General features: G+C 34.8%; 1 protein-coding gene across 1 annotated transcript; it reads left to right on the top strand.

Annotated features, from left to right (window-relative positions):
• Positions 1-2,971: 2,971 nt before the first annotated feature.
• UBP16 (ubiquitin-specific protease 16) lies at positions 2,972-9,844 on the top strand. Its single transcript, XM_022275869.2, has 11 exons — positions 2,972-3,730; positions 4,923-6,387; positions 6,464-6,552; positions 6,944-7,029; positions 7,135-7,297; positions 7,413-7,533; positions 7,712-7,869; positions 8,038-8,122; positions 8,231-8,443; positions 8,833-8,894; positions 8,977-9,844. Exons 1-11 carry the CDS (start codon positions 3,450-3,452, stop codon positions 9,635-9,637), a joined length of 3,384 nt encoding a protein of 1,127 aa, XP_022131561.2. The 5' UTR covers positions 2,972-3,449; the 3' UTR covers positions 9,638-9,844.
• The last annotated feature ends 655 nt before the right edge of the window (positions 9,845-10,499 follow it).

Genomic DNA, 10,499 nt, shown 5'->3' with positions numbered 1-10,499 from the left:
CAAGCATGAACAAAAATAAAACAAAAAGAAGGTCATTACGCACTTTGATTCATTTTAATTCCTATATTTTTAAAATGTTCAATTTGATTATCTTACTTACCACTTTACTTCACTTTACTCGACGTACTTTGAAAATGTTCGATTTGGTCAATGTACTTTTTAAACGTGACAATTTTAGTTCTCATTTGCATAAATTTAACACAAATTATACACATAACGAAACTAAAGTAATGGTTACACTTTAAGAAATATATTGAATTTAGTGTTGTGTTGAAATTGTGATATAAAATAAAATTAAGAGACTAAAATAATCATTTTTTTTAAATACAGATATCAAAACGAACATTTTAAAAATATTTGGATTGAAACAAACGAGAATTGAAGGTAAATAGATAAAAATAAATATTTTAAAAGTATAAGAGCCAAAATACAATTAACACCAAAATAGTATTATAAACTAAAGAAAGAAAAAAAAAACTCAGTTCCAAAATAGCTAATATTGAAACTTAAAATTCAAGCTCAAAACAGGGACAGACAACATAATGCATTGAAGAGGGCATAGGGCGGTCAATTAAAATTAAAATTAAAATTAAATTAGATGGAATGACTCATGTCCAAGTCATGTTGTAAAGACATTTGAGGCCTCGGAATTAAAAAACCAAGATCCCATCTACTTTTGTACAATATAGTAATTATAATTATTTAAATAATAATAATAATTACTGGAAATATTGATATTAATAATAAGCTTAGGACAAGAATAACTTCTGAGCGGCATCAAGGGCTAGAAATGGAAAATGGTCCCTGTGTTTACCTTTTAGGCTTGGGGTTGGCCTTTCCGTACCTAGGAATGGCTACTCCTTATTAAATTATATTTTCTCATGCCACTTATTTATTACGAGTTTACGACATCCCAAAATGTCGTATCTTAACTGTCAACTATAATGGTATCCGACGTGATTTTGAATTTTCATAATTAATTCTGATTCTGTTTTTCTTTTTTTTTTTTTCGGATTTATTGAATCAAATATTTGTTTTGTATACCTTGTTTCTGATATTCCAACTCTGATTTTTTTTTTGTTGGGAGATAGTTCGTGTATTGAACATTTAAAAAAAAATTATTGCATATTTGTTGACATATATCGAAATATAAAAATATCAACAAAACATCACTAATAGAAACGTAATATTAACATCAATCTATTTTTAACTCATTTAGAGACAACGAAATGCTTGTTTATTAATTTAAATATTTTTTCACAAATTTTTATTTTTATAATATTTTTAGAAATATCCATCCACATCGATATTTACATGAAATTGATACAAAGACATTTAAAATATTAGTCCTAATTTGTAATATTAGATATTTAATATATGAATTAAATTTACTAAATCCATTAACTTAATCTTTTAGATTTAGTGGTGGTTTATTCATCTTTATGGTATTAAAGCGGGAGGTCCCGTATTCGAACCCTTGCGTTGTTGTTTACTCCCCAATTAAATCATAGCTATACTTCAATTAAATTAATTTTGAAGAAGTTGTTAATTGGATTATTAATTTAAATTTCACCATCTAATATTAAAATTGATCCACACCCACCGGTGATCGAGCTTTTTCCTCAAATTTGCTTCATATATTAAAGGAAAATGTCCCATTAAAATTAAGAAAATGACATACTCTACCATATTTAAGAGGGATTTTAATTCATGAAAACGATTTATTTGGAGATGGAGCCTACAAATTCAAATACATTTATCACCTCATTTAGAGCATAATAAATTTCAACAAAAAATAAAACTAAAATTAGAATTTAAAATCCAAGTCCTTTTTTAGAATATAGCATTACAATGATGCATTTTCCTCCAGAAAAAAGAAAAAAAAAGTCATAGAGTTAAGATTTAGATCTTCGAATTTAAATAAGTTTTTTAAACATTATTTTTTTTAGTCAACGATAATTCTAAACATGTTATAAGTTAAATAAATCTTATTATATCAATTCAATTAAACCTAAATGATCGTATGTTATGTTTATTTAGTTACAAAATAAAATTGAATCTTACGAAAAACACTTGAACTAAAATAGATTCACATTAAAAGTGTAGGGGTGAAAAAAACAATATTCTTGAAATTAGTTATTTAATCACTATATTAAAAATCTATAAAAAAACATTTTCTCATAATCTTAAACTCAATGATTTTTATAATTTTCCACTATAAAATTGCAATCCCATCCAATTTAACTCTAAATTTGGACACGTGTAAAAAATGTTCCCACTAACCAAATTTTGCTAATTCATCTAAAAATATTAAAAAAACTCATTAATTTGATGAAAATCATACTTGGCACAAAATTAAATTCAACCATGTACAAAATCAAGAATTAAATACATCTGCAAAAGCTTACCAATTGGAAAAAAATATTTTATTATTATTTGTCTTAATCCTATCCACTATTCATCTGACACGTATGAAAATATCTTTTATCAAATTTTAAAGGGTAAACTTATAGCAGGATGAAATTGCAATAATTTTTAAAATAAAGAATGAATATTGCAACATTTTGAGAGTCGAAGATAAAAATAGATATAACTTGTGAAGTTGAGTTTAAATTTGATATTTTATAGGGAAGTAAAAAAGGATTTAGAAGGTAACCGGTCAAAATCAAGGGTAGCTAACTGAACCGGATGGGAAAGAACACTGAACCGCTTTTGAGGTGGGGCCCACCCGCATATTCGGTGGCAAAGAATTCACGCTTTCCAATGCCACCAAACCGGAGAAAAATACAAATACCTTACCCCCGACCGCCAATTTTCTTATTTCACAATTCTCCCTACTTTACAAAAATATAATTGAAAATTACACTTATTACTTATTCCCCCATATTTATTGTTTTAATTTACTTTTTCCCAAAACGTAATCGAGAAACTCGAATATTATAAAATTCCATTTTCCGTAAATTTATTAGTTAATTCGTATTTTCTCTCCTTCATTGGTTGTTCTTCCTCTCTCTCTCTCTGGTTTCTGACCTTTCTCTTTCCCCAAGAAAACGAGCCAAAAAAAAGGTGTTGATCTGAACTCTGTAAACAAGTATTAATTTTCTGTCCAATCCACGAGCTCGAGCTGCTTCACAAGCTCACTCCACCTTTAATTTTGCCCAACTACGCGACATTCTTCCTTTTTCTCCTCAACTTCTTGCATATTTTCTCCGCTTTTCTGCGATTTCTTTTTGGTAATTTCTTGTTACTGGGCCTCTGTTCTGGTCTGTTTGCATGACCAAATCACCAGGTCCTTTGACTTGTTGCTTTCTCTCCACAATCGGATTCGGCGCCACCATTGATACCCTAGGCCTCATCTGCAACCTAATCGAGGAATCTATGTGTGGTAGCAAGATTAGAAGCTTGAGTTCTGGCGCTTCTGGTGGCTGCATTTTGGTGCGAGAGGATAAATGCTTGTCGCTGGGGATCTAGGGTTTCAGAGCCTGGTCCTAGCGGCGTGCCTGGTTTTCCCCATTATTGCTCTCCTCCTTCGACACAAATGGCGGCTTGGTATGGCCAGGAAGGAAGAGATCAAACGCCTCTTGGTCTTCGCGTCGGAGGAAGCTGCTAGGGTCGAAATTGAGGCTTCGTTTGTGTATACTGCTGCGCCGATTCCTCTGAATCATCACTGCGCCGTTTGTTTCAGTCCCACCACGACCCGTTGCGCTCGGTGTAAAGCAGTTCGATACTGGTATACTGATCTTATACTCTCATGAGCGATATTTTAAATTGTTGATTTGATGTTCCATCTTGTGTATATAGTGTGCAATGTTCCATCGTTTGAGTGTCTACAACTGTTGTTCTATCGTTGGGGTATTCTTTTTCTATTTTTCCCTTTTTCCTTAATTTGGGATTCTCTAGGAAACCTGTGAACCAGCTACGAAAGATTTAAACAGGAATGGGTGGAGTTGTCTTTTTGATCGTTATAATGATTATCTGTTACATTTTTGCTTGGAAAACTACCGACGGCTTACTCGGTTATCCCATTCCTTCCCTTCAAGTAAAGACCGTCTTAACTGCATAACATGTTAACACCTTTTTAACTCATGGGACTAAGAATTGGAGTCCACTGCGTAGTTTATGGCATAATCAGGCCATAATCTGTTTAACAATTACAAAGAAGCAGAGATTTATCGTTCTTCAAGACAACAAAAATAATTTCGGCTAGTGCTTCTAAATATTTTGAAGAATATAACAGTAGAAAGTTGCCAACTGCCAGTAGATTTTGAAGAAGTGCAAAAATCCAAGTAACTCAATCGTTTTATGGAACCCCATCTAGGTGTTAGCTACCGGGTTGGAGATGCATGAGAAAACCCAAATCCATTTTAATTTGACTGTGCACAGGGGTTCTTGTACTGAAGTATTTTTGGAGACATGTGGAACGAAGATAACTGATGATACATAACCAAACCTAACCATATGTTGATGGGTTTTTGGAGCAGCTCCTCTAATTAAAAATTGGCTATTGGTCAGAGGAGACAATACACATACTCTCATTAAAGAGATTGAAAAGATAATTCTTCTTGCTCCTCTATGGAAGATTCGTTTCCTTCATATTATTGTGCATTAAACGTCATGCTGAAGTCCTAGTCTTTTTTAGGGTAAGACTATCCAAATCAGAGCTCTCAGATGGTGTATGCATGTACTTTTTGGATATAGTATCTCTAGTCTGGGAAATTCTTATTCCTCACTCGCATTGCAGGCTTGTAAGTTGTAACGTGTACACATGATTCAATCTGAACATTTTATATTTTAATTTTTGAAAAAAATAGTGGGCTAGTATTCTGCTAAATGGTTACACCATCATGTTTGATAGAAGATAATTCCATCCATGCTGATACTTCCGTCACTGATTCCTTTTGTATTGCCATTTTGACCTTCAGTTCTGGTAAATGTCAAATTATTCACTGGCGACAAGGACACAAAGAAGAATGCCACCCACCCAAAACTTCTGATTGGACTTCAGAGGAGGAAAATGATTCTGAGCACAAGTTAGCAGACCAACACCACTGTGGAAGTTATGAAGAAAATTTTGATACTGACAGTGGGCAACATGTAGAACCAGATAAGACCTTAAACGATGGACTTGCATCACCCAACTATGGTTTCTCTGGTGGTAGTCCTCCAAGTGGGAAGGATGTTAGCATGGAGTTGCATGCCGATGGGAAGGAGAATTCACCTTTAGAGTTGCGTGACACCACATTTTATAAATCTCACACTTCCACATTAAGCAGTGAATCCTCTGCTGATGCCCCTGTAAGTGAGAGCAGTAGCCAATCTGATACCCCACGATCTGATGGATATTTGTCTGCTCAAGCTTCATTTGACCAGCATTATGATACATCTGGAGTATCGATTGTTGATCCCAAGCAGCCATTATCTCCCAGCTCTGCTCACTTGGTAAACTCTGTTGATAGATCTGCTAAACTGAAAATAGAAAATCATCCTTCATACATTAGGATTAATCCAGATGATGACGCCCGTTCAAGTGCTTCCAAAGTTAAAGGCATAGGTGGGAGTTGTGAAGGTTCAATTAATGAAATCTGCTGTGCTTCTTCCGGTTTCCAAGAAAAAAATGGAAATTCTATTGGGCCGAGAGGCAATGACCATGAAGACTCAATCCCATCTAGTATCGATGGTGCCAACAACAGAAACATTTCAGAAAGAAATTCCTTTCTACACTTTTCATTCAGCTTGTCTCGAGGTACTTCTCAATCCAATGTACAAGTTGCTGAAGTACATGAAAATGTAGCAGATGGTAATCTTCGTACTACTTTGGGGTCAAATAGAACCACTGGGTCTACTTTGATATCAGATATCAATGTTGAATCTTTAAAGGCTAGAAATTCCCCATCAAGTTGTGACGGGTCCCAAGATAAAGATAACACTGCTAAGGAGTTGTCAGATCTTCGTGTAGTTAATTCCACGTTATCTTCTTCATCTTGTACCAATCTGTTCCCTGTTTCTAGAGCTGAATCGAGGAGTGTTCGTGGTGATTCAAATACTAGTATGTCCGTACCCTTGGAGTTGGAAAGGTCATGCCCTGTTTCCATTGAGCCTGGTAATACTTCAAATATTTCAAAGCGTAGTGGTGGTATTGGGTCTTTATCTGTGGATGATTCCGGTGCTCATTTGCCTTCAATTATTGGAGGGGAGTCAGTTCCTCCATCTCATTCTAGAAAAGGTACCATACAGGTTGGTGCTGGTGTTTCCTCGCTGGATGCGAACTTTTCTTCCAATCCAGTTTATGGCTTTAGACATTTCGTTCACCATGAGCTTAGAAGATCTAAATCAGATCGCAGTTATGCAGCTAATGGCAGCGAGATTGCTAGAAGATACAGTAACAAGGTCATTTACTTGTTTATTTTTGTTTAAATGTAATTCAGTTCAGTTGGCAAATTGAATAATAATATGTTTTATACAGGGAGGCTTTCCATATGAGTTGTTTGTCAATCTATATAATTGGAACAAAGTGGAGCTCCGACCATCTGGCCTTGTAAACTGCGGGAACAGGTTGTTATAGTTAGGATGCTCCTTTTTAGTTATAAAATTTATTTCATAATTGCCAACAAGACATAGTTCAGTGTAATTGACGTACACTCCATTTGAAGTTGGAGGTTAAAACCCTCGTACCCCTAATTTGTTGTACTAAAAAATAAGTTAGTTCATGATTATGAGGTGTATTCTTGACTTTGGTTCATTACCGAGTTCATAGCTATAAGGTGTCTAACTTAGCTCCTGCTGTTTAAAGCTGAATGTTGAAATCTATCTGCAATTTCGCATAAATTTATAAATAACTGTTTGAAAGTCTTTTGTCTTGTCTTGTCTTTTTATTTTTTATTCTTCCGTGGTGCAGTCATCTCATGCTGACAATACAAGTAACCCCTATATTTACTTTATGCAGCTGCTATGCAAATGTTGTACTCCAGTGTTTGACATTCACGCCTCCTTTGACGGCCTATTTTCTTCAGGGACTGCATTCTAAAGCATGTATACAGAATGCCACTTTTTATCACTTTGTCTTATGTTCAGTTTTATAACAATCGCTTTAAATTCATATACCTAAGGCTTTTTGTTCTTGTTTTTGCATATCAGGTGCAAAGGAGAGATGGTGTTTTACCTGTGAGTTTGAAAGTCTAATACTCGAGGCAAGTGAAGGCAAATCTCCACTATCTCCTCTCAGAATAATTTCTCAACTGAGAAAAATTGGAAGTCAACTTGTTAATGGGAAAGAGGAGGATGCACACGAGTTTTTGAGGTATCTTTCTTTATTTTTATTGCCTCTCTCCAATCTTTATTTTGTTACTTTGTACACGTTCAATGTTACTTTTCAAAGAATTGTACATTAGGGGGTTAATGAGTTAGTTTGACAGGTGTGCTATTGACTCGATGCAATCTATTTGTTTTATGGAAGCTCAAGCAAGTCGATCGGGCCCTGTGGAGGAAGAAACAACTCTAATTGGTCTCACATTTGGAGGCTACCTTCTATCAAAGGTAGTGCAATGTTTCCTTTTATCAGTTAAGGATATTCAGGATGTCAGTTACCCAGGAAAAATCCGTTCTATAACTCTTTAGAACTTTTTCATCCTATCTGAAAAGCCTGTGAAAAGTTGATGTTGTTGTGAAAAATTCAAATACTGATGCTTGCAATTTTGATGCTTTTTACTTGCAGATCAAATGCACAAGGTGTGAGAGCAAGTCTGAACGAATTGAAAGGATCTTAGATCTAACTGTTGAGATTAGTGGGGATATTGAAACAATTGAAGAGGCTCTTGAACAATATACAAGCACTGAGATTCTGGACGGGGACAATAGATACCAATGTGGCAGGTTAATGGGTTGATTTGTTTATTTGTGCATTGGGAACATCTCTTGCCATTTACTATCTGTTTTATTTTTTGTCTCGACTTAATTTTTCTATGTATAAATGCTCGTTCCTATTTTATCCTTCTATTTTTACTTGCAATTATATTTATTGGTGATCTTGATTTCATTCAGATGCAAATCTTATGTAAAGGCCAAGAAAAGGCTGTCAATATTGGAGGCTCCAAATATCCTGACTATAGCATTAAAACGATTCCAGGTTTTTCTTCAACTCATTGGTGACCATCACTCTTTATTATTTGCAGATTTTGATGAAATTTCTTAGCTTTTTTTCTCTCATTTCTTTATTTTTGTTTATCTATTTTAGTCAGGTAAATTTGGGAAGCTCAATAAGCCAGTTATTTTCTCGGAAATCCTAGATCTGGCACCCTATATGAGTGGCAGGAGTGATAAATCACCTGTATACAGGCTTTATGGAGTGATTGTTCATTTGGACGTCATGAATGCTACATTTTCCGGCCACTACGTGTGCTATATCAGGAATAACCAAAACAAGTGGTTCAAGATTGATGACAGCACGGTATGTTATCGAATTCCATTACTCTATATTTTGTCAATTGTGAAGAAGATCATCAAGGGTTGTTTTCTTCTGTTAATCATTCAACTTTTTTCTTTGTTTACACATTTTTTACGTTCAGCTCAGGATTTTTTTTTACTTCACTCTTGACCGTTTTAAGAGAATAACCTGCCTTTGTCTGCACCCGTACAATTAAATTCTTTCTTCTTCCCCAAGGAGTGAAATTGATTGTTCAACTTCCTGTTTTAGTAATCAGTGGTTGATCCATATAGCAACTTTTAGGCAAAGTTTTATCTCCTCTGGATTGCTTGTTGTACATTTGATATCGATGTTATCTCATATGGTTTAACCTTTCTCAGAGATGTGACTTTAATTTATCTATGGTTGGGTAGGTAACAGCTATGGATTTTGAAAATGTACTTACAAGAGGGGCATACATGCTCTTTTATGCAAGGTAAACTTTGGGGCTAAAATGATTTGATCTAGGCAATTCATGTTTCAATTCTTCATTATTTGACTATAGGTAGCCCTTGCAGATGCTCACCTAGGGCCCCAAGGTTGATAAGAAGTAAAATTATGACTGATTCCAAGGATGGACGCATTCCATCTTGGATCAGTAGGAGGAGTGCCTCATTTCAATCAAGTCCCAACTCCACGTATCCTGAGTCCCACAACCTCCATGTTAACAGTTCATCAAATGATTCTGCCAATATCAGTTCGTTTTATCGCAAATTCCACCAGCTCCAGAAGCTTTTGGAAGAGGACTTAACGAGCGACAGTTCTTCGCTTCTCAGTAGCACTTCTGATGAAAGTTCATGCAGCACCAATAGCAGCAGTGACTCTACGAGCACTGATGACTTACCCGATTATATTTATAGTGATTCTGGATGTGGTTTTAATGGTCTGCAAAATCATTCTGACGTAGACTCTTCTTTGCCATCCTCGTCTTCGTCCTCTCCGCTTTTCCATCCTGCTGATTCAAGCCGATGTGCACCAGTTGGTGCCAAGACAAGTGGGTGTCAATCGGGCCGTCCCAATCAGAGCAATGGGTTGAGCAATCTCTCGAGCAGGCCAGAATCGAACGGCAGGGAGAAAACCGTGCCTTTGGAGTGTAAGGATGGCGTTTATTTGCATTCTGACCCTAGCAAACAGTGTAGAAATGTAATGAGTAATGGTAGTTGTAGAAGGGAGAGGTAAAAAGGTAAACATATTTTGATTATTATGAAAATGTATACTGAGTTCAGAGGTGAGTAAATAAGAGCCTTTAACTTGAGAGAGAATGTACTTAGCAAATGTTAGAGAGCTGATTCTTTTTGAAAGGGTTGGCTGTTAATATTTTGTAACTCACTTTTGATATTATTCATTCCTGTTGTTAATAATAAGATGCATTCATATCCTTCTTTACTTTTCTTCAATGTTGAGAGTATATTTTAGAGTTCGAATTGGGTTAAAAAAAACAAAATTGGGCTCATTTTTGTCCGGAAACCTCATTAATTTCTCCTATTCTTTACCTAACTTTAAAGTTTGATTTAACATTCACACATATCTTACACTCAATATCTGTTGATCAAGTATTATTTTATTTTGGTTTATCTACTTCGATTCAAACCTCATAGATGAAGAGGTTGAAGATGGCATAAACAAATGAAAGTGAAAGGGGAAAGTAAAGCTGTAATCTGCACCTTACATGCCTCCCATTTTTCTGTTAACAATAACTTACTTACCGGTTCTATTTTAAAACTGTTTGATAATATTATTTGAATTGTAATTAGATTATATTATTTGAATTAAATTTCCATGATTAAGAATTATAGTATTATAAATAGTTCCTTAAATGAAATCCTATTCTTATTCTTCCTATTTTTTCTCGTTTTTAAGTTAACAAAAACCACCATCAAAATAACTAGAAGAGTAATCCATACATCCATAAATTTTGTCAGTCTTTGATTTGACGTGAGATGTTCACACAAATTAGAAAACACCATGTTCGGTTTAGAAAAATTATGATTTTTTTTCTTTGGGTTTTGATCGGTGGCAGTAAAGTAATGGAGGGGTGACT

Source organism: Momordica charantia (genome assembly GCF_013281855.1).
Source record: "Momordica charantia cultivar OHB3-1 chromosome 8 unlocalized genomic scaffold, Mcharantia_2.0 BLBB01000008.1, whole genome shotgun sequence".
In the NCBI taxonomy this organism is placed as follows: domain Eukaryota; kingdom Viridiplantae; phylum Streptophyta; class Magnoliopsida; order Cucurbitales; family Cucurbitaceae; genus Momordica; species Momordica charantia.
The sequence above is the reverse complement of the archived record's forward strand: the minus strand, read 5'-3'. Positions and strand labels throughout refer to the sequence as shown.